The sequence below is a fragment of the Rhinatrema bivittatum genome, chromosome 16, assembly GCF_901001135.1.
Source record: "Rhinatrema bivittatum chromosome 16, aRhiBiv1.1, whole genome shotgun sequence".
NCBI lineage: Eukaryota > Metazoa > Chordata > Amphibia > Gymnophiona > Rhinatrematidae > Rhinatrema > Rhinatrema bivittatum.
The window spans coordinates 54,028,861-54,056,792 of NC_042630.1; the positions used below are offsets into that span (position 1 = coordinate 54,028,861).

The following is a 27,932-nucleotide window of genomic DNA, read 5'->3' on the forward strand; positions in this document are numbered from 1 at the left end:
GTTCTGGCATTTCTACGATGTGCAAATTGTTGTTACACTTCAGATTTTCGATGCCATCAGACTTCTTGCAAGTGAATTTATGGGCCTATTCCAAAATTTCCAAGCACTGAGTAGTTTGAATGAGAGACATTTCCATTCCCTCCATCAAGTTATTGACCAGTGCTATCATCTTTCCGACTGTGGAAACTAATTGCCTTACTCAGTCTATTACATTCTCGTGTTTGGTGTCAAGGCGCAAGTGGATTTTTTTGACTAGTTGACACAACACTGCTCACATAGGGGTAGATTTTAAAAGGCACACGCGGGCATCCATGTGCATGCGCTACCCGGCACGCACACATGGATGCCCAATTTTATAACATGTGTGCACCAGTGTACACATGTTATAAAATTGGGTGTTGGCGCGTGAAAGGGGGTGCACATTAGTGCAACTTGCGCGTTCCGATGCCCGCGGCCTTCCCCATTCCCTCCCAGGCCGCTACAATTTCTAAATTATCTTGATTAATAGCAGGTAATGGACTTCTCCTCCAAGAACTTATCGAAACCTTTTTTAAACTCAGCTACACTAACTTCGCTAACCACATCCCCTGGCAACAAATTCCAGAGTTTGTGAGTTGAGTGAAAAAGGGATTCAAATAGCACAAGTACTTTCCTCCTGTGGAAAATCAAAGATATATTAACTGTAAAGTAAAATTACTTTGATTAAATTAGAAAGTACTTCTCATATTTTGAGGGGATATAAACACAAAAGTCATTTAGAAGAAATCCTTTGTCATTTAGGTTTCTTAGAATATTGTTTTCCAATTAAATGCTCCCTTGTATTTAGGTCAGGCCTGAGCAGAATAATGTAGCACTTGGGGAAGAAGATACAGCCCAGCAGTCCAGCACTGGAAGTCAGGATGGCAAAGATCTCCACTGCCACCATGTATTTGCCTTTGGTGCTCAGGTACGCTGGGATGAAGGAGACCCAAACACTGCAGAACACCAGCATGCTGAATGAGATAAACTGGGCCTCATTGAAAGTGTCAGGCAACTTCCTTGCCAGAAAAGCCACAATGAAGCTTAACAGAGCCAAGAAGCCAATGTACCCAATCACACTATAAAATGCAGTGGTGGACCCCTCGTTACACTGTAGGATCATCTTCCCAGGTTCAGACTGTATGTCATAGTCTGGTAATGGTGGAGAGATGAGCAGCCATGCAATGCATATCACAACTTGAACCAAGCAGCATAGAAGGATTAGAGAGATGGAGATTCTTGTCCCTGCCCACTTCCTTAGCTTGCTGCTGGGCTTGGTGGCATTGAAGGCAATGACAACAGTGATGGTTTTTGCTAGAACAGAAGAAACTGCAATTGTAAAAATGATCCCAAAAGCAACTTGCCGGAGCAGACAGGTCACTCTTCCAGGACGGCCAATGAATACCAAGGAACAGAGGAAGGACAGCATGAGGGAGATCAGGAGGCTGTAGCTGAGATCCCGGTTATTGGCTTTCACTACGGGTGAGTCCTTGTATATAATAAAGATTGCCAGTATTACATCAGTGATGATGGAGAAGAGAATAGCAATGGAAGCCAAAGCTGCACCTAAGGGCTCCTCATAGGACAGGAAGATCACAACTCTTGGGATGCACCCATCCTTCCACTCATTGGGCCATTGATTATCAGGGCACTTCATGCAGTTCTCTGCATCTATAGAAAACAATATTTTTTATTTTTATACATGTTGTTCCAGAAATTCAGAGTTTTTAAGAAAAGGGAAACATGAGCAAGGATTTTCAACATTATGTCCAAATGGAAATTAAAGAAATACTGAAACATGAAGAATATATTTTATAGATCTGCTATCAAATTCTTTCCATCAGTCTCTCTGTTTATTTATTTATTTGTGCTTTCATTGCAAAACATATCCTGTTTTTTGATATAGTTATGCTTTAAGTAATTTCCCATATATTATGCTTTGCAAATTGAAGTTTTCCTAATTCAGAAACATTACATTACACTTAAGAAAAAATATGATAATAAACAATCACCCTATTTTAACTAGAAATCCATGGATGTATCTACTAGTATATGTTGCTTGCTATTGAGTTTGTATGTATATATTTGTAGTAGGTGCACATCTGTATTTGTGTGTATTGAGTGGAGTTATTCCATATTTACGCATGATGATAGTCTGTATTTTAACTAGAAATCCGTGGATGTATCTAGTATATGTTGTTTGCTCGTATATTTGAAGTGCACATCTGTATTTGTTTAGATTGGGTGGGGTTATTCCATATATAGGCATGATATGATAGACCGTATTTTGTCTACCTGTTGTGTTGGAAAATTCTCCTTCAGAGCAAGGGATGCAGTCAAAGCAGCAGACCGGCTTCAGTCTCTGAAGAACTTTTCTGTATCCAGGAACACAACTCTCAGAGCACACAGAGTGTGGAGTCTGAGGACATAAAAGGGAGAGAAATATATTCATATTCCATCTTTAGCTTTTGCCTCTTTTTCTGAGTGACTAAGGGCCAGATTTAATGAGGATTCTTTTCCCAGTTTGAGTCTATGGCAAAATATCTTAGTAAATGAAGCCCTGAATTCTTATTTTCTTATTCCTATTTGGGAACTGATATTCAAAGCCATTTATGAAGAAAAAACAAAAACAGTTTTGTGTATGTATAAATGTAAAAATTATCCAGCTCAGTAAATATAAATATTCACATTCAACACAGTGTTGTGTGTTCTATTATGCAAACTACGGACAGGCATTAAAGGTTGGAGTAGGGGCACATTTTCAATTATAATGTATGCACATCAGATCATAAAAACATAAAAATATAAGAAATTGCCATGCTGTGTCAGACCAAGGGACAATCAAACCTAGCATCCTGTTTCCAACAGAGGCCAAATGACGCTACAAGAACCTGGCAAGTATCCAAACACTAAGAAGATCCCTTGCTACTGATGCCAGTAATAGCAGAGGCCATTCCCTAAGTCAACTTGATTAATAGAAATTAATTCAATTCTCATCCAAGAATTTATCCAAACCTTTTTTAATCCCAGCTACACTAAATGTACTAACCTAATCTTCTGGCAACAAATTCCAGAGCTTAACTGTGCACTGAATGAAAAATAATTTTCTCTGATTAGTCTTAAATGTGCAGCTTTCTAACTTTATGGAGTACATCCTAGTCCTTCTATTATCCAAAAGTGTAAATAACCAATTCACATTTATGTGTTCTTGAACTCTCATCATTATAAAGACCTTTATCATTTCACACTTCAGCCATTTCTTCTCCAAGCTGAACAGCCCTAACCTTTTAACTTTCCTCATAGGGGAGCTGTTCTATCCCGTTTATAATTTTGGTTGCCTTTACCTTTTCCAGTGCAACTATATCTTTGAGATGTGGTGACCTTAACTGTACACAGTTCTCAAAGTGCAGTCTCATCATGGAGCGATACAGAGGCCTTTTGACATTTTCTGTTTTATTCACCATTCCCTTCCTATTAATTCCTATCATTCTGTTTGCTTTTTTGACTGCTGCAGCAAGAAACCTGTGAGGGTGTCGGTTGGACCATTAGATGACTGAGTGGTTAAAGGGGCTCTTAGGGAAGATAAGGCCATTACAGAAAGACTAAATTTATTCTTTGCTCCATGTTTACTTATGAGGATGTTGGGGAGATACTAGTTCCGGAGATGGTTTTCACGGGTGATCAGTCAGTCGAACTGAACAAAATCACTGTGAACCTGGAAGATGTAGTAGGCCAGATTGACAAACTAAAGAGTATCAAATTACCTGGACCAGATGGTATGCATCCTAGGGTACTGAAGGAACTCAGAAATGAAATTTCGAATCTATTAGTTAAAATTTGTAACCTATCATTAAAATCATCCATTGTACCTGAAGATTGGAGGGTGGCCAATGTAACCCCAATATTTAAAAAAGGCTCCAGGGGTGATGCGGGTAACTATAGACCAGTGAGCCTGACTTCAGTGATGGGAAAAATAGTGGAAACTATTCTCAAGATCAAAATCGTAGAGCATATAGAAAGACATGGTTTAATGGAACACAGTCAACATGGATTTACCCAAGGGAAGTCTTGCCTAACAAATCTGCTTCATTATTTTGAAGGGGTTAATAAACATGTGGATAAAGGTGAACCGGTAGATGTAGTGTATTTGGATTTTCAGAAGGCATTTGACAAAGTCCCTCATGAGAGGCTTCTAAGAAAACTAAAAAGTCATGGGATAGGAGGCAATGTCCTTTCGTGGATTACAAACTGGTTAAGAGACAGGAAATGGAGAGTAGGATTAAATGGTCAGTTTTCTCATGAAAAAGGGTAAACAGTGGAGTGCCTCAGGGATCTGTACTTGGACCGGTTCTTTTCAATATAAATATAAATATATATATATATATATATATATATATATATATATATATATATATATAAATGATTTGGAAAGGAATACGAAGAGTGAAGTTATCAAATTTTCGGATGATACAAAATTCCGGTTTCAGATTTGTGGAGTATCGGGAAATTATTTTTCCCGCAGTCCAATCATTGGTTTTTTTTTTATTGGCTGTGCCGAGCCGATAACCCAAACACACAGCCCGGCCCTTTAAAATCAGTTCTTTATTATCCCCCTACTGTCCGGACCCCTCCAACCCCCCCAACCCCCCAATTTTTTTTTTAAGTACCTGGTGGTCCAGTGGGTGTCCTGGGAGCGATCTCCCACTCTCGGGTTGTCGGCTGCCAGTTAAGAAAATTGCTTTAAAAATGGCGCTGGCCATCCAGTTCTCCTACCATGTGACAGGGGCCGGCCAATGGCACGGATACCCTGTCACATGGTAAGGGCACAGGGCCATCGGAATCATTTTGTTTACTGGCAGCCGATGGCCCGAGAGTGGGAGATCGCTCCCGGGACACCCACTGGACCACCAGGTACTTAAAAAAACATTTTGGGGGGTTGGAGGGGTCCAGAGGGTGGGGGGATACTAAAGAACTAATTTTAAAGGGTTGGGCTGTGTTTTTGTAAGTGCCCTTTCTTCCCGCCCACCCCATAATGATAAGAGAACCCACAAAATTAATCGTGGGGTTTCCTATTGCTATCAGGGACCCCCCACCCCCCCGATATCTGATGAGATTGAAAATATCATCTGATATTTTCAATCGTCAGATAAACTATTCACATCCCTATTCTCTACTTGAGCTTGATTTTGCTATTGGTGGGAATTCTGGGTTCCTTGTGAAATTGATTTTCTGATTGGAACTTTAGTCACATTCAGAATGGTTTTCCCCCTCATTGTGGTTTTCTTGGTAAGTTGTGAGGTTGATTTTCATGTGCAACTTTCATTCTCTCTGCCTTCTGAAATAATTACCACATTCAGAACATGAAAATAGTCATCTGCATGTTTCAGTTCTGCCTGTATTTCTTCATTCTGATTGAGGGACAAACCGCTCCAGTTTAATTAAAAAGCAGGAGCCTATATTCCTCAGTCTGTTGTGCACCTCAGCCGCGTTCATACTGCGATCGGCCTTGCTCACCTCGCTACTCCTTCTACCAGTTCCAGGCACTCCTCCTCCGTGACCACAGCCAGTTCACGGCGTCCCCGGCTCCCCGCATCATCAGTGTCCTCGGCCCCACCCCTAGGTGCTTGCGCGGCCGATGTACAGCCCTTTAAAGGGCCAAAGGCGGGAAAACCCACGGGGGCACCTCCCGATGATGTCACCTAAGCCGGATACTTAAGGCGAGTCCCTGCTTCCTGTCCCTCACCTTGGCAATCGGGTCAACATTTCGGTGTATTAGTTTGCCTTGTTCCAGTGTCTCTTGTTCCAGCGTCTCCTGTTCCAGTGTCTCTTCGGTCCCTGGTAGTACCCTCCGGACTGATCTCACTGTACTGACCATTGCTTGCTTCTGACCATGTCTGACCGCTGCCTGGAACCAACCTCTGCCTGTCCATTGACCACATCTGGCCTCTGCCTGTCCAATGACCACGTCTGATCACTGCCTGGAACCTGCCCTTTGACTGACTTGACTACGCCTGGACTGATCACTAGTACTGACCCTTGCTTCGGCTGACCTTTCTGGACTGATACTCTGGCCTTGGTCCTTGCTATCCACTCGGACACTCTCTTTCGGCCTTCCGTGACCTCCGGACCATCCTGTTTCGACATTGACTGCGCACCCTTGTTCGTGGTGGGCACTCCCCTGCACTTCCTCTTCAGGAGACCCTGTGAGGCCCATCTAAGACCAGGTGGCCCAGGTACCCAAGGGCTTAACCTGCGGAAACCCTGGGTTGCTATTGGCAAAGCTCCAGCTAGCCTCCTGTGCTCCACCTCCTGGTGGCAGGCGCTCTCTGGGTCCGACCAGAGGGCCGTACCAAACCTGCACCAGGCCAAGTGTCCACTTCCAGTGCAACACAGTCTCTGTATGGTGCTCACCTTACTGGACTGGTGCCTGCTGTCCAGACGCCCACTGCCCAGATTGAGAAAAAAGTAATGCAGCAACCCTCCCACTCTCTCCCTCCCAAACCCAGATCCTGCTTCCACCCCTCCCTAAGGAGAGAGAAAAATCATTAACTGAGAGCTACTCCTAGCTGGCGCTGACTGCCTCTTTCTGCTCACTATCAGAGTGGGATGAGTGAAATAAGTGCAGCACAGACTAGCAGCAGAAAAAAAGATGTTTTTGAATTGAAAATTAAACTCTGTGAGAGCTGAAATTGTGTCTTTCACAGCAACATCCTTAGAAGAAATGTGCAGTGCTTCTTGCATATTTTCAGTCTATAGGCTTAGTGTCACTTGATGCAGATTGCACCAATTGTCTTACTTGGAAAAATGCTTTGCTGTGATATGTCTTATATATGGTCTTCTTGACTTCATGTCCTGCTAGTGAGATCATATATGACTCACAGGGAAGGGCTTATTGCTATAGTTACTTAACTTTGCATGCATTGATTCTTATGGTTCAAAAACTTCAAAGGGCTATAGAAATGAATGGGAAACTATCCACTTCAATTAATAATGCCAAAAAAACCTATTTCTCTAGACATATTATATTATTTAATAATAACCCAAAAACCCTATTCAATATCATGAAGTCTATTACAAACCACAATATCAAAAACCATATATATCCTAAAATAGGCTCTCCTTTTGATTTGTGCAACTCGTTTGGAAAGTTCTTTGAATCAAAAATCCATAAAATAGTTTCAACTTTTCCTACATCTCTCCCAATTTCATTAACCAACAGTCCTGGGATCCTTTGAAACAGTGGACAGCACCAACATTTTACAAATAGGGGTAGATTTTATAAAAGTACGCCCGCACATACTTTTGTTCGCACACCAGGCGCAAACAAAAGTACGCCAAATTTTAATAGATACGCGCGTAGCCGCGCATATCTTTTAAAATCTGGGGTCGGCACGTGCAAGGCTGTGAATAAATCGGCAGCCTGCGCACGCAGAACCACGCAGCCTGCCTTCGTTTCCTCCAAGGTCGCTCCGAAATTGGATCGGCCTCGGAGGGAACTTTCCTTCCACCCCCCCCCCCTCCGCACCTTCCCCTCCCTTCCCCTAACTAATCTGCCCCCCGGCCCTAACTAATTCCCCCCTATCTTTATCGCGAATGTTATGCTTGCCTGAGGCAGGCGTAACTTGCGCGTGCCAGGCAGTCTGCAGGCGCGCCATGGTCTGGTCCAGAGCCCGCGGCCATGCCCCTGGAATGCCCCCGATGACGTGCCGGCCGCAAAATGCCCCAACACCCCCCCCCGATGACGCAACGGCCGCGACACGCCCCCGACATGCCCCCCCAGGAAGGCCTCTGGAGTTATGGCGCATCCCGGGGCTTTGTGTGTGCCGGCAATCTATGCAACATAGGCTCGGCGCATGTAGGGGGAGCTTGGGGCAGGTTTTCAGGGGATACACGCGTATCTTACGCGTGTATCCCTTTGAAAATCTGCCCCATAATTTCCAAAATGAAATCTAAATCCCATCCTCACTCATCATGTTCCTTCAATCTTCTTAAAGCAATCAAAGAAGGCATTGCCCTACCCATTTCCAACATTGTGAATTCATCTCTTGTCACAGGTACGTTACCAGATTGCTTAAAAATCACTGCTGTCACTCCTGTTCGCCCCCCCAAAAACTAATAATCTTGATTTTTTCTGATTCCCGCCCTATCTCTTCATTACCATTCCTTGCAAAAATAACTGAATCAGTTGTTCTAAAACTTACAGCTTTTCTTGACAAACACTCACTCTTAGATCAATATCAATTTGGCTTCAGACCCAACTATAGTACAGAAATGTTCTTAATCTCCAGTACTGACATTATCCATCGTGGTTTTGACATAGGAACTTCACACATTTCCATTTTCCTAGATCTTTCTGCTGCCTTCGATACCATAAACCATCAAATTCTACTACTCGTCTATAAAACTTAGGAATATCCGGAACAGTGCATACTTGGTTTCAATCATACTTAAAAAAACAGATACCCAGCAAATATTTATAAATCAAACTTGTTCCATTTCTTTCGCTCTAAACACAGGTGTTCCACAAGGATCTGCTTTATCAGCCGCTCTAGTCAACAAATACCTCACACTCATCTGTCAGCTATTGTCCATCTTAGGTGTAAAATATAGGGCCGGATTTGAAAAGCCCTATGTGCGTAAATCCAGAGAATGTAGGCCTGTAGGGGGTTATGCATGCTGGGCCTATTTTATAAAGGCCCAACAACATGCATAAAGCCCCGGGATGCATCTAAGTCATGGGGCTTTACAAAAGGGGTGGTCCGGGGCAGGGTTGTGCAGGGTGGGGGCAGGGCCAAAAGATGAAATAATTTTTTTGGGGGGTTAGATTAGGGTCAGGAGGCAGAAAGGCTAGGGGAAGAGGTGGGAAGGTCAGGCTATGGGGTAGGGAATGGGGGAAGCCTTAACACATGTGAAAATGCCATAAAGCAATTTGATAAATGACCTTGTCAGTTTGAACCTATCAAAAACTGAAAAACTGGTTTTAGGAAACCCCCAATTCAACAATATCGCTGAGTCCATTCTCCTAGGTAACTCTGATTCAATATCACGAAACAGGTCCATAATCACAGCATCATACTTGATCCAAAGTTAGATTTAACCGCATACACCAAAACATTACTTAAAACATCTTTCTACAAACGTCACCTTCTCAGACATATACAACCTTTTCTTGACCCGAACCACTTCCGCACAATACTTCAGTCAGTAATTCTTTCTGGATTAGATTATTTTAACTCGCTATATCAAGGTTTCCCTCAATCTACTATTTGACCACTTCAGCTTCTACAAAACTCAGCAGCACAATGTCTTTCCAACATAAGGCCTTATGATCAAATATCACCAATACTTTATCAACTGAAATGGTTGCCTGTTAAATGGCACATCCAATGCAAAACTTTGACAGTTATTCAAGGCATGATTTTTTTTCTGAAAATAGTATATGCTATTTGCTGAAATGAAAAAGGCAAAAATTTGAGGAAGAGGGGGTGGAAGCATATTTTATTTTAGATTTAATGAAAAAAGAAAGGCCTCAATTTATTCAGTAGGCACATTCATGTAAAAGAGCATAGGTCCCTAATGTCTGCTTTATCAAAGAGAGTCAATGAAGACACTAGGAAAAAGGTTTATTTTACCCTATGAATTTTTTACAAGAGGGTAAGATATTTTGTTTAATGCTATATAGGGTGGATTTTAAACTGCCCTCGTTCATAAAATCCGGGTTTTATGCATGTGGCCGGACCACGTGCATACCGGGCGAATTTTCCAAGAGGCCTAGCCAGGCACATAAAGGCCTGTATGTGCACAAGTGCCGGACTTCCTGGAATGGGTGGCATGTTCTGGATGGAGAGGTGGGCCGGGACAGCACTATTGATGGCTGTCCCGAAGACTCGCATGCCGGCCAGGTGCCAGTGCTCGACAGCTGAAGTAAGTTGTCAAACAAAGGGAAACAAGGTAGAGTTTAAGGGGTGGGGAGATGAGGGGAACAGGGAGGGAGTATGGGTAGGGGGATAGGGAATTCCCTCCCAGTCTGCTCCTTAAGTGGAGCAGACTGGGAGAGAACTGGGGAAGGCCTGAATGGGTCGCTGCGCGGGAATTGCAAACCCCTCCTTGTGCATGCTGCCAGCACATATATGCATGGATTATAAAATCCAGTAGGGATGTGAATCAGGCTTTGGACAATTGAAAATATCGTCAATATTTTCAAAATCATCAGAAATCGGGGGCTCCCCCAAAACGATAGGAAAACCCCACGATATTGTTCTTGGGGGTTCTCTTATCGCTTTGGGGGAGGGCGGGAAAAATGGCACACAAAAATAACCCCTAAACCCACCCCGACCCACTGGATGGCCCATGCCATTTTTAAAGATGGTGCCGGCCATCCAGTGCTCCCTCCATGTGACAGGGGCCGGCCAATGGCACGGATACCCTGTCACATGGTAAGGGCAAAGGCCATTGGCGCCATTTTTATTAGTGGCAGCCGATGGCCCGAGAGTGGGAGATTGCTCCTGGGACCCCCACTGGACCACCAGGTACCTGTAAAGTGTTTTTTGGGGGGTCAGGAAGGTGGGGGAAACTAAGGGATTAGTTTTAAAGGGTCGGGTGGGTTTTTTGTTTATTGGCTCAGGCGCAGCCAATAAACAAAACTGTGATCAGGCCGGACGAAAAAAAAAAACACGATGTGAATCGGAACCAGAATCTGAACCGATTCAGGTTCCGATTCACATCTCTAAATTCCAGTGCATATGTGCGCACACCCCACGGATTTTCCACCATGCACGCATGGTAGAAAGTCAGCTCATCCATGTGTGTGCTGAGAAGCACATGCACATGGACGCAACACGTACATGTGGAAAATCTACCCCATATCTTCATTTTTAGGCATGATTCACTTGTTCCAGCTGTTTTCAATTGCTGGTCATCCATGTCTCTATCAGTCTGTACTCATAGGGCAAAAGTAGTGTATAATTTGCAATGGTGCATCTGCACTAAACTTGACTTTAAATCATATTTGTCCAAAATTACAATTATCTGACAATTTTTCATGAAGAAACACCGTGCTAAATAGAGGGAATCAATATGGCAATTGCTCCATTCTCCAAAAGCTCCAATTTCCCTCCCACCATTAGCAAGCAGTCCAATAGATATAAAAGCTACTGGAGATTTATATCCTTGTCAAAATACATGATGGAGCAATAAATATTGCTGTCATCACCTCCATTGATTCTCCCAGCATAACTACCACTTCTCAACAGCCTACTAGGAAAGATCCTCTGCTCCTCCAGCATAAGGAGGTATGACCTTACCTCATCCCTGCTCCACTGCTGCATTTCTACTGCTGCCAGTAGGAGGCATGGGATGAATATTAAAAGAGTTACGCGAGTAAATCCTCAGGATTTACATGCGTAACCACTCTTGTGCACGCCGAGCCAATTTTGTATAGGCCCGGCGATGCACGCAAAGCCCCAGCACACGCGTATGTCCCGGGGCTTTGTGAAAGGGGCGGGATGGGGCTGGGGCAGGGGCAGGAACAAGGCCTCTGGCACAGTGGCCATTTGCTGCTGTGCCGGGGGATCGCTCGCCAGTAGCCGACTGGCGCACACAAGTTATGCCTGCCAGAGGCAGGCAATAAAGATAAGGGGGGAAGGTGGGGGGGGGGTGAAGGAAAGTTCCCTCTGGAGGGAACGGGGAAAGCCTTTGGGGCTCCCCTAGGGCTCGGCGCGTGCAAGGTGCACTAGTGTGCACCCCCTTGTGCGCACCGACCCCGGATTTTATAAAATGCACGTGGCTGGGCGCACATTTGTGCATGCCAGCTAGTGCGCACAAATGTAGGCCGTGCGCGTAGTTTTTAATATCTACCCCATAGTCTACAGCTACTTCTTATTAATATATGCATTTTATTTTCATAGAAGGAAAAACTCCCTATTTCTGAACTGAGACTGAGTCACTAGTTCTAAATGGGGATTGGTTCCTTCTTTTAATGAGCATTAAATAAATGAATAAGATGCATGCTATGTTTTCTCATTTATATGCTAGGGTGCACATCTTTAGATCTCTACATCATATCTCATAGGGCTTTTGGTGTAGACTCAACACCATTTTGGTAATCCTTTTTTTTTTGGATAAACTATAAAATCTTCCTATACTGTTTTCTGAATTGCAGACAAACTAACAGCAAGATAAGATGCAAATAACATTTTTGTAAATCCTTATGGGCTTCCAGTCCCATTCCCCAACACCCACCCTGCTAAATCACTGACATTAATGGCAGGCATAGTGCCGAATCTCCCCTCCATCCCTCAAAAGAGTCCAAGAGTGTCCCCACCCACTCATCCTCTCTTCAAATTCAGAAAAATGAAAACACATGGTCAATTTCTAATCCTCTCCCTCTCCCCTCTCCCCTCCCACCTACAATCCCATCTCAAATCCCTTACCTGATCCAGTACCCTAAAAGACCCTCAGAGCACAAACCTCAAGTCTAGTACCGGAAAAAGAATCAGCCCCAGCCACATAAAATACCCTAGCACCAAACAGACTCATCCCAGATCTCCCATCCTTCTGAAAACTGGTAAAAACTAGGGATGTGCAATCGTTTTTCCCGAATTAGGCAATGTCAATGAAATTGCCTAATTCACGGGCCAATACAGTAATTCATTTTTGCGTTAGTGCGCACTAATGGGAGTTAGCGCGTGTTAATTCCTGATAGTACGCACTAACCCGAAAATCTGGGCCCCTGAAAAAAAAACCTTGAACCACGAGAAAGATGAAATTCCAGCAGGGGGGCCCAGAAACGAAGCCTGACACTGAAATTTTTACCCGAAGCACGTCTCTAGTAAAAACATAAAGTTATGTATTTATTTATTTGTTTATTTAACAACTTTTTTATACCGACATTCATGGGTATATCATATTGGCTGAAGCACTGTATAACATTAATCCTGTATAATCTAATCTCCATAAATATATATGGATATATAAACCCTAGGCCCACTCTACTAAACTTGCTGTTTTCATAAACAGAATCTGATATATCTGATATACTTCTGGACAATCACCTGCACTCTGATCTGAACCTCTACTGCACTAAATTATTCTGGTTTTTGCATATTGGATTTTAAATATCTGCTATAGAACCTGTAACATGCTTTGGGCTCTTGTTGGAAAAGCATGAATGATGATTTGACTTAAAGCTGGTATCTTAATATGATATGATTATTTAAACAGAATGTAATACATAGTCTAATGAGAACAGAATAGAAAATGCTAAACCTCAGTAAAGTACGGATTCCACAAGATGGCACTTTGGTTCACAAAGAGCTGCTGGCCACTTGATGCTGATAAATTAAATTTTCCAACACTGCTGATGCTGAATGAGCCATCGGGGAACAGATACCAGTTTGTGATGTCATAGTGAGCTGGCACATTCCCTTTCTCATCAAAGAAGATCTCATCTCCATCAGGGGTTTTAAAGTGAACCTCCTTAATGTATTGGTTGAGCTACAAATGAAAATAAAAGGTTAGAAAATTCTGTCTCAGACTAGACCTGAAACCATTGCAAATGGTGCTACTGCACACTTGATTCAAACTTTTGCACATTTCTACCCTTTGTATGTCTATTATCATATACCCAATGTAAGCCCACATTTTTATGAGCCTAAAAATTGTGAACAGATGTGATACCACATCGAGGTATTACAGTAAGAGAACATGCATTTCAGAATGATTAAGTGTAGTGATAAACACCATAGTACAGTTTGTATTACCTAAAGATCTAACATCATAGAGGAGACTATTGAACAAAATGAGAAGCTTGGGAGTGGGTACCAAAGTAATAGCGTGGATTGCAAATTGGTTGACTGACAGGAGACAGCGAGTAATGGTAAATGGAACCTGGCTCTTCCCATTCCTTCTCTTCTATAAACAGAGTTTTGTCTACTCCACCCCCATCCACAGTCTTGTTAACTAGTGACAGTACTTATCCTAGGGTCTTCTTTAGTGAACACTGAACTGAAATATTTGTTCAATATTTCATCCATTTCTTCATCTCTCTCCACACATGGATCTTTGTCAGCTTTCAATTTTACTATACTACCTCGGACATTTCTCCTTTCTCTGATGTATCTGAAAAAAATGTCTTGTCAACTCACTTTACCTCTTTAGCAATCCTTTCTTCTTCCTGACATTTTCTTTCTTGTACCTGAGGCAATGGAGGTTGCGATTCCTCCCGTGGCCAGAACCACGGGAGACCTCTTACCTATTGTGGCAGGAGCCATGGATGCTCTGGTTGCTGTGGCCCAGGCCACCATTGTACCGGCATGGCAGGAGCCACGCCAGGGTTCACCTCCATGGCCAGTGGCTGCCATCTTGCCGGCATGGCAAGAGCTGTGCTGGGGTTCTTCACGTAGCAGGAGCTGCTGCGAGCTAGCCATCCTCTTCACGGCCCAGAGGCCACAGTCCTCGGTGTCCTCTATGGCAGGGAGCCACTCTCAGTCCTCCTAGGGCAGCAGGAGAGCCACCTTCCACATTGGGGCCTGCATGGCCCAGCTCCGGCTCTTCCCTGCTTCAGCATCTGCAGGGCCACTGTCCAGTCCTGCAGATTTCTCTTCCTGCCATACTAGTGGCAGGCCCGTATCTCCTCTTCAGAGTTAAAGGGCCAGGAGAAGTGATCCCTCTGGCCCCACCTGCAAGCTCCTCCCTGGGTGTTTCCTGCAGAGCCCTACAAAAGAGCTCAGTCTTCACTTCCAACTTGCCTTCACAAGGAGCAAGTCCTCCTTAGGACTCTACATCTCCCAGCTTCTCCAAGGCACTATGTTCCATATGGGATCCCTCGTCTCCGTCTTGATGTCATCAGTGTCCTGATGTTCCGGTCTAGCCTTGACGTCTTCAGTATCTTGATGTTATATTCCAGCCCTGATGTCTTCGTCCATGTTCCAGATGTCCTCAGCACCACTCTGACCCACCCCTCGTGGTCCGCGACCAGCCCAGTTAGGCTAAGTATGGCATGTAGCGGCCCAGTGGTCTGCGACCACCCCCGCTGAGGTGTGTAGGGCGCTGGTGGGTCTTTCCATCTGATGGCGCCAAGGAGTCTTCTCGTCCCTCGTCAGACCTGCCTTGTTCCTGATATCTTCCGTGTCCGATGTCTGCCTTGCCTTGATGTCTGTAAGCCTGATATTTGCCTTGCCTTGATGTCCGTACGCCTGATATTTGCCTTGCCTTGATGTCTGTAAGCCTGATATTTGCCTTGCCTTGATGTCCGTACGCCTGATGTCTGCCCTTCCCTAGGCAGGCCCTGTCCTTCAGTCTGGTCTGCGACCAGCCCAACTGGGCTGTGTAGGGTGCCTGAGGGACTTTGGTTGCTTGTCTGTTCCATCTTGTCCTTAGATTTCCTTGGTTCTGATGCCTTCTTGTGTGGTCTGCGACCAGCCCAGCTGGGTTTTTGTAGGATGCCGGAGGGATATTGCTTGCCTGGAGGTTTTGGACTTTTAACCACTTGATTTTAACCTTGCCTTGTCTTGACATGCCTTGCCTGACCATGCCTTGCCTTGCATGAATCTTCGTTTTCCTCAACACCTGAGTCTTCATCCCGTGCCAGATGTCTCCATCCACCCATAACCTCTGTCCGGCCTGACACTTCTTGCAGTTACCCAGCAGCAGGTCAGAAAGGGCTTGGAGTGGTCGGAGGACCACTCAGAGACCACTATTGCGTTAGTGGCCTCACGGAAGCATGCAGGTCCAGTGGAGGTCCCAGGTTCTCTAATTCCCAGACAAGAACCGTCTCTCCACAAGGGCACACACACACCTTGACCCACGCTGGGGAGCGCCCCCTAGCACTCCCTTCCATCACAGTGCAACATAAAGTGACTTGGCCAAGGTTACAAGAAGTGACAGTGAAACGTGAACCCTGGTGTCTCTAGATTGTAGCCCACTGCTCTAATCACTAGGAATCCAGGGAAGATTATTTAAGTCAAGTAAATCCAGGGGTGGGTGGGAAGAGGGGGAGGGAGGGAACTGAACAGTTGAGATTTATCTGCAGGACACTTTTTTTTCTTTCAGATACCTTCTAGCTCCCTCTCACATAAAGAACTGCAAACACTGGCTAATGTCTGCTCCCCAGTGCTGGTCTCTAGACCAATCAAATCTACAAAGAGCCCTTGCCCCAAGTCAAATGGGTAAAACTTATGCAACTTTTTTTCCCTTTTCAGCCTCAGTACACAGTTAGGACATTTTTTGTTCACAAGTAAAATACCACTCCCTCCCCCCCAAAGGCACCTTATTTGGACCTTTTCTGCCATAATTTTTCTGTTTCTGATTCTATGGGATTTATTCCATGGCAAAGAACTGTGCACCAGCTAGGGGAGCTTCTGCAAGAGCTACTCACTTTGATAACTGCAATATTATAGTGTTTAACCAAGTAAGAATCCCTGAGTTTATTATAATTACTTTTCTGTCTTCCATCCAGAAATTAAGACCTATGTTCATCAGATTGCTATATTTATCGTGCGAATATTGTGCCATAAAAAGGGGATGTGGATGTGCACATTTTTGAGATGCCACATTGAGTAGCTAAAAATCATAATCTGTGATAAATATTTGTGTCATGGAATGACTTATCACGATGTGAGATGAATTAGTGCAGCCCGTGCACAAACTGGGAGATACGCGCACAAATTGGATTGAATCGCAGAATATGCGCGTATCTCTGAGTGTGCACACGTGAAAAGTAGCGTAAAATGGATGGGGTATTGGCGTGTTTGGGGAGGCCAATAGATGTGTGCATTTAAACTTTAAGCGCACAGGCATGTGCCAGGGTCCCCTGTCTCATAACTTTACAACTTCTATGGATGGAAAAAAATGTAGACTCGACAGCAGGCTCTTATGGCTAGGGGCTAATGGGGGAAAAAAGACAAATACTTTAGGGAGCTTTGGAAGTCCTATCCCTAGTTTAGGTGAACTGGGAACAAACCGGTGAAACTGGTAATAATGTGATCGCATGTTCCTTTTAGTATAAAATGCTTTATTAATCCAAGTAACCAAATACACAAACCTTCAGAGTGCATTCTGTCTTATGCACTCCAAAGCAAAAAAAAAAAAAAATCACCATTTTCACCTTCTTGTTTACTCTCCCCAGCTTGCAGCCCAGAACAAATTCACAGTGGATTCTTATCTCATGCGTAAAATCCTCCAACTTACATGGCAGAAGTAGGATTCGCACACACAGCTGCATGAACATATCAAATAGAGCACACACGTATGTGCATGTAATGAAATGGCTTCAACCCTTATAACCAAGGCACATATATGTGTGCTTGGTAGTCAATAGCCTGAAAGCACCACATGTGTGCCCTATTTGAAATATGTGCATATATTGTCGTGGGCTCCTCCAGCTGGCTCCCCGGCGGGGCTTATTTTCTTCCTCCCAAGCTTTGCAGGCCCTCCAATCCCGATAGCACGGCTGCAACTGCTGGTGTCTGCTGTAATCCTAGTGGCTCTGACAACCCTCCAATGTGGTTATTTGCAAGCCTTTCAAAACAGGCCCGAATCCTTAACAGGGCTAGTCACTCTAGCCAGTGCCCTTTTCAAGGTCCACACAAGTGGGGGAATAACAGTTTTCCCCCTCCCCCACAGGGCATGAGTTAACAAACAAAACAAAACAACAAAGAATAGTTTAGTATTAGTTCCAGCTTATTCCTCTCTCTCAGTGTTGTGCAGTAATCCTTCTTCTATAGTCCGGTGACATAAAAACTGCAACCTGGAACCTCTTTATCCCAATGTCTGCTGTCGGGCTTTAATCCTGGCCCTAACAGCCTTTTATTTGTTTGGGATCCAGCACAACTCACCCCTTCTCCCCTACAGCTGTGCTATAAGTAATGTTTTACCTCTACCACTCAGTCAGCACCTTCTTTAGTTAGTGCCTTTTTGGAGAAACAGGTGAGACAAACAATTTCCCCCAACAGGTTCTCTCTCAGTTCTGTCACATTACTTCTCCACTTACTCTGTCTCCATGCTGGATAAAGAAGAGTCCTCTGTAGGCAGCTCCCAGTCCATCTCCTCCTCCTCCTCCTCAGAGCAACCGCTCTCTTCCGTTTCCTCCTCACTCAGGGACACACCCTCTCCTTCCCACAGCATGGACTCAGCTGAATCTAATTCCCCCAGATCACCTTCAGCAGCCACCTCAGCCTCCTTCTGCTCACGAGCCTTCCACTGCCGCTCTGGAACTCTGGCTATTGTAGTCCGTACAGGTTGTCTCAAACGCCTCCTGTGCGTTCCAGAGCTCTCTCCGAGGAGAGAGCACCTAGCTTTTTTGCTCTCCTTCAGGGGAACCTTTTTTGCTCGCTTTCAGGGGCCTTTTCCCCTGGTTCTTCTCCCCAGAGCAGGGGAGAATCTCTTTCCTTCCTTCCCCTGGGACTTGGACTTGTTGCTGCGACCACTGCCTCACCCACGGTAAGCCAGTTTTCAAACTTCTGCTGGGGAACTTGCCCAGCAAGGCACCTAGGGTGGGGTAGGGGTAGCTGGGGCTTGTCCCTCTCCCCTTCCCCCAGTTTTGCTTTGGTTTCCCTTTGTTGTATTTCTTTAGAGTTCCTTTTGAGTTTCTTTGGTTAGTGGTTAGTTCCACTTGTGCTTTTGCATAGGTTATAGTTTGTGATTTGTTTCTCTGTGGTTGGTTCCTTGTTTGAGGGGGTTATTTGAGTATTGTCTGTCCCTTTGTGGTTCTGTGTGTTTGTGGTGTTGTCTGTCCTTTTTGGAGTTCTGTGTTGGCTTGTGTTTGTCCCCTTTTCTGTTCTTTAGTTCCCAGTTTTCTTTAATCCCCTTCCCCCATTTTGCCTTCCTCCATTTTATTTCTCCCTTCCCCCAGAGGCTATTCCACAGTGCACAGTGCTCGGTGGCCTGTGCACAGCCTACCTTCTTCACTTCCGTACGGTTCCTCTGCAGTTCCTGGGTTTTGAGCAGTTTCTCCCCCCCCCCCCCCCCTCCCCTGCTTGGTGTACTCCACCCTGCTTCCCCCTTCCCCTCCCCCTCCCCTCCCTTCCGTGTTTGTTCGTTCACACCGAGAGGCAAGCTGAAATCCAGGAGGGCTGAGGGTCCTAGGAAGGACTTACGGACTGCGTCCTACAGAAACCCTGCACGGCTCAGTGATCCCTTCCCTGGGCGCATTCGCCTACATCGCCAGTGGCTAGGGTCCACGTTCAAGGCCATCATGCCCAGGAAGGGGCCTGCGAGATGGAGGAAGAAGGACTCTGTAGCCTCTATCAAGCTCCGTAGGGTTAAGGAGCCAGCAGGGGCCACCGGCAGCGCCCTGCTCAGATGAGGGACCGGAGAGTCCGGGAGAGGGGACCTCTCAAGTGTTTCACCACCCGGATGATGTCCCCGTTCCTCAGCTACTGCAGCGGGTACAGTGGACCCTTGTCCGTGACCAACCAGAGGCAAAGGGAGCTCCCCCCGAGGTATCCACCGTGGAGGAGCCCCGTCCCTCACCTGGGGCTGCGGAGCGCTCCGGAAAGAAGAAGAAGACCGCTCCGATGCCGAGCCCTACTGACCCCCAGGGTGACCATATCGAGCCTACCCGGCGTGAGAGCGCTAAGGTCGAGCCCACGGGTGTTCCTCCTTGAGCCGGAGCTGCTGAGGACCCTGTGGGTAGCTCCCAGGCCACTGCGGAGCCTCCCGTCCTTCCCGCCCCACCGGGAGCTAGCGCCGTACAGGCTACTACCACTTCGAAGGGCTGGCCCGTCCCGCCCACCTCCCCTCCCCCGGGCCCCAGCGACCCGAGCGCTCCAGGTCTCGTCGCTATTGCCCCGGCTGGGAGAAAGGGGAAAGACAAGACTGTGCGAGAGGCCCCCACCCAAGCCACGCCTCCACCATTAGGCCTCTCGTACGCAGCCGCTGTGGCCGGCACCAGCGCCGCCCATTCTGCCGGGTACCCTAGGTATAGGCAAATTTCCGCCCCCTCGCCGGTCATCGTGGGGGGCAGGTGCGGCCTGAGCCGTAAGCATGCAGTCCGGTGCAGCATGCTGACCGCGAAAAGCGTTCGCGACTATGCGCTGGCTGCGGCTGCGGTAGTGGGAGCGGAATATGTGCACTCCGCGAGCCGGGAAAGCGGAAAGGCAGTGATCTACCTTCGAACCCTGGCTGCAGCTCGTGCGGCCCTAGTTACCGGGATTGTGGTGGACGATGTCTTTCACATCCTTGAGCCGCTAGACGCCCAGGGGGTGCGCATTATACTGTCCAATGTGCCACCGTTTTTGACCGAGGAGGGGCTGCTGCGCAAGCTTGCTTCCCTAGGGGAGGTTAAAACCGCCCTCTCTGTCCTTCCCCTAGGCTTCAAACAAAAGGCGATGAAGCACGTGGAGTCGCATCGCCGCCAGGCGTGGATTGTACTCCCCAGGGGCACGGAGAGCATCGAGGGGTGGTTCCCTGTGTGGGATGGGGGCCGTTCGTACAAAATATTCTACAGCACGATGGGGGACCGGTGCTACCTATGTAGAGAGGTAGGCCACGAAAGGAAGGAGTGTCCTTTGCGGAAAGGACATCTAACGAAAGGGCACGAGGTCGCCCCCGAAGCCGGTCCTCCGAGAGCCGCTGAGCTCGTGAACGGCACCCTGGACGCCAGGACCCCCCCACCTCCGCCCCTGGGAGAGGTGTCAACCCCACAAGTTCCACCGGCTCCACGTGCTAAGCCTCCAAAGCAGAAGAAGCTTGCTGCAGCTGCCGCACCTCAGCAAGCCTCGGAGGGTCACGACCCTTCGATGGAGAACGTGGGCGTCCAGTCCGTACCCACGAGCCTAGAGGTGGCAGTCACTAAGACTGTCACCGGAAAAGGGAGAAAGCCTGAGCCGCCCCAGGAGTGGACATTTCTCCCCCCTCGTCCAGTAGTAGCACGGAGGTGACCGAGCCTCCTCCGAAAAAGGGTAGCGGGGTCCCTGTTCAGCAACAGAGCGCTCGGGTCGGCGACAGTGCAGGCAAGGCCCCGTCCTGTCCCCCCAGTTCTTTGAGGGCTACTTCGGCAGTGGGGGAAGGGGAGGCGACGTCTGACCACACGGTGAGTGTAGGACACATTCCTAACCAACCAGCATTGGCCACTACCGATGATGTCACACCCACGCCGGACCCTCCTCCGCAAACCATTCCCTCCAGGAAGAGGAGACTTCAAGGCTGCGAATTGGGTCAGGGGGCTTCTACACCTGGGTTAGGGTGGTCCCTGACTTCTGAGGCGCACCCGTCCAGCCCGAAAAAGAAGGCCCCACCGCCTATTCCAGGCCTTCCTGTCCTTGATGCCTCGGGCCTGCCGGCCCAGAGCTGGGACGCTGACAGTTTCCTGGAGTTGGTTTGCGGAGGACCCTTAGTCTCCCCCTTCCCGTTTACCACCGCCCTGGACCTCCCCTTGTTTAGCCCGCTCCCTGGTGAGGACACAACTGACTTAGGAGCGGAACCTTCCACCCCCTCCATCCCACTGCAGGTGGTTCCTCCCTCTGGTGGTGCTGTTGAGGAGGGAAGGGGAAGGCCTCCCGAGCCTGCGCCAGGGGATGCTGGGGGCACACGGTGCTCTGTTGCTCCATCTGCGTCTCGACGGGCCGAGGAGCACGCGGATGATGGTGCGGCATCCCCTCCTCACTGTTCTGCAGCTCCCGTTAGTACTGCGGGAGGCTCTCTTGGTGGGGGGGACGCAGGGCCTTCATCGACGTGTGCTCCTCCTGCTGTCGAGCCGCAACTTCACCCCCCCGTCACCCAGGGGGAGGTCCGATCCCCTTACCAGGGAAGCAGAGAATGAGGGCCGATCCCCTGAGGGAGGGCCTACGGCTGCTGCCGTATCCCTTGGCCTCCCGGGACCCCTCATTCCCTCGGCTGAGCCGACCCTCCTCCTGTCATCTGAGGAGGTGCTCGGCCAGCATGACGGGCTGGAGAATATGGACCGACATGGGGCTGGTGACCCTTTGTAAGTTGCCACCCCATGTGACCGTTTCCATTGTTGACAGAGAATGGCTCTGACATTCGGCACTTTGAACGTCTGCGGCTGCAGGAGGGGTCTCCGGAGGCACTGGGTGCTCTCCTTCCTTGAGGCGGGAGGGTACTCTGTGTCCTTCCTTCAGGAGACCCTATCCACCCCGGAGACCGAGGCGGCTTGGCTCCTGGGGTGGCGCGGCAGGGTGGAGCTCAACCACTCCGTTGGGCAATCCGGCGGGGTGGCCATCCTGCTGGCGGAATCCCTGCAGGCCGAAGTGCTGGATGTCCGACCTGTCGTGGCCGGTCGCATGCTTCACCTCCGGGCCCGGATCGAGGGCTGCACGATTAACCTGGTTAACGTGTATGCCCCGACCGCCGGACCCGAACGTGAAGCATTCTTTCGCCAGATGTTGGCCTACGTGGACACCCTGGATGCCGGCGAGGAGGTCGTGCTCGGGGGTGACTTTAATTGCACCCTCGAGCGCGGCGACCGTACGGGGAGCGATCGGCACCCCGCCTCGTCGGCCGTCCTCAGGGAGGTGGTCCACCGCCTGTCCCTGGCTGACGTCTGGCGAACGCAACACCCCGGGGCATCCGACGGCCACACCTTTATCAGGGTGCAGCTCGGACGGGTGTCTCGCTCTCGGATCGACCATTTTTATTTCTCCTTCGGGTTGATGTCACGAGCCCTTTCTAGTGCCAATGAGGTGGCGGCCTTCACGGACCACCACGCGGTGACCGTGAAGGTGAGGTTCGACCCAGTCGGGCCTCGTGCTGCCTATTGGCACTTTAACAACTCGCTTTTAGAGGAGAAACGGCTCGTGACGGCGGTCCGGGAGATTTGGGGAGACTGGCGCGAGCTCGAGGCGGACTTCCCCTCGCTCGCCGACTGGTGGGACGTGGGGAAGATCCGTCTCGGGCTTCTCTGTCTGCAATATGCTAGAGACGTTAACGGGGAGCGGCGTCGCGAGACGGAGCGGCTCAAGGGGGAGCTGCTCGCTCTCGAGGCGGAGCTCCCTGACGCCGAGCACCAGCTGCAGGCGGAGTATGAGGAGAAGAAGCGCACCCTTCGGGCCCTCGAGGAGTGGCGAGGCCGAGGGGCTTTTGTGCGCTCGCGAGTCCAGTTCCTCCGTGAAATGGACTGCAGCTCGCGCTTCTTCTACGCACTTGAGAAGAGGAGGGGGAAGAAGGGGCGGATGACGTGTTTACTCTCCGCCGACGGAACCCCCTTCACGGAGCCAGAGAAGATCAGGGCGAGGGCACGGGACTTTTACTCTGCCCTCTTCTCTCCGGACCCTGTCGACCCGAATGCCTGTAGGGACTTATGGGATGGGCTTCCCGCGCTCAGTCAGCGCGACCGGGAGAGGCTGGAGAAGCCCTTCACTCTGGCCGACCTCTCTGCCGCGCTGGGTCAGATGCCCCACAATAAAACACCGGGCATCGACGGCCTGAGCGTTGAGTTCTTTGTCCATTTTTTTGACCTCCTAGGACCTCACCTCCTGCGGGTCCTAGAGGAAGCCTGGGAGAACGGCGCCCTTCCCCTCTCCAGCCGTCGCGCGGTGCTGACCCTCTTGCCCAAGAGTGGGGACCCGCGCGACATTCGGAATTGGCGTCCGTTCTCCCTGCTCTGCACGGACTACAAGATCTTGGCCAAAGCGATGTCGCAGCGGCTGGGGTCTGTGCTGGCGAGTGTGATCCACCCCGATCAGTCCTACACCATCCCGGGCCGGACCATCTTTGACAACATCTTTTTGGTCCGGGACCTTCTTCATTTTTGCCGTAGGGCCGGTCTGTCGGTAGGCTTTTTGTCCCTTGACCAGGAGAAGGCCTTCGACAGGGTGGATCACACGTACCTCATGGGAACCCTCCAGGCATTCGGATTCGGCCCCCGTTTCGTAGGTCTTCTCCGTGTCCTGTACTCTTCCGCAGAGTGCCTTGTTAAGGTCAACTGGTCCTTGACGGCACCTCTGGCATTCGGTCGAGGAGTACGTCAGGGGTGCCCGCTCTCCGGTCAGCTCTACGCCCTGGCCATCGAGCCGTTTCTGTGTCTTCTGCGCAGGCGGCTCGTTGGCTTGGTGCTGCGGGCGCCAGAGATGCGGATCACCCTGTCGGCATATGCTGACGACGTGCTCCTCGTGGTCCAAGACCCACTTGATTTGGAGAGGGTGCGAGCCTGCCAGCGGGTTTATTCATCCGCATCCTCGGCCCGAATCAACTGGGTCAAAAGCTCCGGACTTTGGGTAGGGCCGCAACGGGTGGACCCTCCCCCTAGCCAGATTGCTAATTTTTCATGGGGCAGGGGGACCCTGAAATATCTGGGTGTCCACCTCTCCGCTGCGAAGTCTGCGGCCCCGGCGAACTGGAAGGAGTTGGAGGAGAAGATCGCAGTTCGTCTGGGGGCGTGGAAGGGTCTCGTAAAGCTCATGTCCTTCCGAGGGAGGGCCTTGGTGGTGAACCAGCTGGTGTCCAGCATGCTGTGGCACCGGCTGGCCGCCCTGAGGCCGCCCTCTGAGTTCATCTCCCGGACCCAGAGGAAGTTGCTGGACTTCTTCTGGGCCGGGAGGAAGCACTGGGTCTCCGCAGTTGTCCTGGGGCTCCCCCTCGGGGAGGGAGGGCTGGGGGTGGTGGACATAAAATGCAAGGTCCACACCCTGCGGCTCCAGGCCTTGCGGAGGTTCCTCTACGCAGACCCGCCTCCGCAGTGGCGCCCGCTGGGGGCCTTTTTCCTCCAGCAAGTGGGCGGGTTGCGGTACGACTGGCAGCTCTTAATAATCGACAGGGAAGTGTACGCACGCGACTTCCCTGCGCTGCCATTCTTCTACCATGACACTTTTCAAAGCCTGGAGTGTGGTCTCCGGAACACGAGACCCCTCGGCGCCCCTGAGTTTGGATACTCCAGCAGAGCCCCTTATTCACAACCCCGCTCTGGTTGTGAATGCCCTGGAGTCCCCTCAGGTGCGCCGATGGCTCATAGCGTCCGGAACCACACGGGTCGGAGATCTCCTGAGCACTGACCGGCGATGTTGGGTGTCCCCAGAAGTGCTGGCCCAGCGTATGGGCATGGGGCACCCGTACGTAGCCGGTCACCTGCTCAGGGAGATACGGGGCCTTTTTACCCCCCGGCCCCTCCAGCCCGTCCGAGGGGGTCCTTCAGGCCGGGAGTCCCCACCCCTGCCCATCCCTACCCCTGTTCTCCCGGACCTGGTAATTGGCCCCCCGACTCTACAAGGACCCCCTCGACCTCCCTGTCCCCCTTCCCGCAGCCTATGTCGGCTGGCAGAGCTCCAGCAGGTGCACTTCCAGGACGCCCCAAGGGCGACTGTCCAGTTGCTGGTCCACCATCTGGTGCACCAGAACACCCTCCGCGGCCGCCTCGATACACCTTGGCAAAGGGTGCTGGGCGGTGCGCAAAAGCCCCGGTGGGAACAGTTCTATTCTGAGCTGATTCCAAAACCCACCGGGGACATCAGTTGGCGCATTGCCCACGGGGCTATTGCTGTTGGGGGCCTGCTGGAGCGGATCCGAGGCTCGGGAGGGGGGTGCGAGTTCTGCGAGGAGGAGGACACACTGGGACATATCTTCCTCTGGTGTCCACGATTGGTGCCCTTCCTCGCGGACCTCAAATCCCTCCTCCTCAAGTTTTGGATCCACTTCAGCCCACACCTGCTCATCTATGGGCACATTACCGCACGCAATCCCAGGCTGAAAGCGAGGGACCATCTTGTTAATTTCCTCCTCGCCACCGCCAAACAAGTCGTCCATCAGTCTAGGCTGGTGGCACTGGACGGCGGTACACCGTCAGCCTGTTGGACTGCTTTCTGCGGCATTGTGAGGACTCGCCTGCAGATGGAATTCAGCTCGGCCGTAACGGCAGACAGAGTCCCGGAATTTATCTGGAAGTGGGCGTGTGAGGACGCCCTGTGCACGGTCACCCCTGGGCCTCAGCCTTCCTTAGAGCTCCATCTGTAGGCCGTTAGGGGCTTTTCTTTTGGGGCAGTGGCGCACGCCCTCCTTCGGGAGCGCGTGCACAGGAAGTGTGAGGCGTTCCCGCCCTAGTTATTGTCATGAGCCTTGGGGTCCCATGTGGGCAACTGGGAGCAACCCCACAGCCCCCCCCGCCTGGGTTACGGCATCCCCTCCCACTCTTCCCTTCCGTTCCTCCCTCCCGGGCTTTGCAGCTGACTGGCCCATTACGCAGGCGACGCAGTGGTGCCTCTCCCTCCTATCCTCCTCCTGCTCAAGGCTCATGGGCCTGCACCCTTACAGCTGGACACGGTTCAGCCTGGGTTATGGTACTCCCATCCCACCCCTCCCCTTCCGTCCTTCCTCTCGAGAGCTTATGAGCTCTGACCCCTTCGCAGCTGGTCACGATTACACCTTTGTGACGTTATTTTCAGTCCTTTTTCGCATACCCTGCGGGATGCAGGGGCGCACTTGTTGGTCTTTCTTTGTTTTGACGGGGGGACGGCCACCTTGCCTTCCCCCCAGGTCTATTTCGCTTTTGGACTGAAATAGGCCTCCTGCTGTTTCCCCTTGGTATAGTTTAGTTTGGACCCGCTTACTGTCCTGCGGGGATAGGAGCTTGTTGCTCTTCTCCTTACAATATGCATGCAAATCCAGATTCCATCACATAACTGGGCCATTAAAGCAACCAGTATCCCACTTTCCCCTAACATAGAATATTTTGGAAGAAAGGGCAGGTAAGAAAAGGTATTTTATTTGGCCTAGCAGGGCTGAGTAGGTATGTGTGAGAAAAGCCCTCATGTTCACGATCACGATATTAGCCATCATCATAACCATGACCCATGATAAGAGGCGATGTCCTTTCGTGGATTACAAACTGGTTAAAAGACAGGAAACGGAGAGTAGGATAAAATGGTTAATTTTCTCAGTGGAAAAGGGTAAACAGTGGAATACCTCAGGGATATGTACTTGGACCGGTGCTTTTCAATATATATATATAAATAATCTGGAAAGGAATACGACGAGTGAGGTTATCAAATTTGCGGATGATACAAAATTATTCAGAGTAGTTAAATCACAAGCAGACTGTGATACATTACAGGAGGACCTTGCAAGACTGGAAGATTGGGCATCCAAATGGCAGATGAAATTTAATGTGGACAAGTGCAAGGCATTGCATATAGGGAAAAATAACCCTTGCTGTAGTTACACAATGTTAGGTTCCATATTAGGAGCTACCACCCAGGAAAAAGATCTAGGCATCATAGTGGATAATACTTTAAAATCGTCGGCTCAGTGTGCTACAGCAGTCAAAAAAGTAAACAGAATGTTAGGAATTATTAGGAAGGGAATGGTTAATAGAACGGAAAATGTCATAATGCCTCTATATCGCTCCATGGTGAGACTGCACCTTGGATACTGTTTATAGTTCTGGTCGCCACATCTCAAAAAAGATATAGTTGCGATGGAGAAGATATAGAGAAGGGCAACCAAATTGATAAAGGGGATGGAACAGCTCCCGTATGAAGAAAGGCTGAAGAGGTTAGGGCTGTTCACCTTGAAGAAGAGACAACTGAAGGGGGATATGATAGAGGTCTTTAAGATCATGAGAGGTCTTGAATGAGTAGATGTGACTTGGTTATTTACACTTTCAAATAATAGAAGGACTAGGGGGCATTCCATGAAGTTAGCAAGTAGCACATTTAAGACTAATCGGAGAAAATTCTTTTTCACTCAACGCACAATAAAGCTCTGGAATTTGTTGCCAAAGGATGTGGTTAGTGCAGTTAGGGTAGCTGGGTTCAAAAAAGGTTTGGATAAGTTATTGGAAGAGAAGTCCATTAACGGCTATTAATCAAGTTTACTTAGAGAATAGCAACTGCTATTAATTGCATCAGTAGCATGGGATCTTACATAGAAACATAGAAACATAGAAATGACGGCAGAAGAAGACCAAACGGCCCATCCAGTCTGCCCAGCAAGCTTCACATTTTTCTCTCATACTTATCTGTTTCTTT

The 27,932-nt window shown here is 49.1% G+C and overlaps 1 protein-coding gene across 1 annotated transcript in view; it reads right to left on the minus strand.

The window, feature by feature from the left end:
• Nucleotides 1–636: 636 nt before the first annotated feature.
• The window catches only part of LOC115077688 (vomeronasal type-2 receptor 26-like), a 119,827-nt gene continuing 92,531 nt past the window's right edge, over nt 637–27,932 (minus strand). Inside the window, exons 4-6 of the mRNA XM_029579979.1 lie at nt 13,285–13,512; nt 2,314–2,437; nt 637–1,689 (exon numbers count right to left, since the gene is read on the minus strand). Of these exons, the coding sequence (XP_029435839.1) occupies nt 773–1,689; nt 2,314–2,437; nt 13,285–13,512 (1,269 nt within the window). The 3' untranslated portion in view covers nt 637–772. The remainder of the gene's footprint in view (nt 1,690–2,313; nt 2,438–13,284; nt 13,513–27,932) is intronic.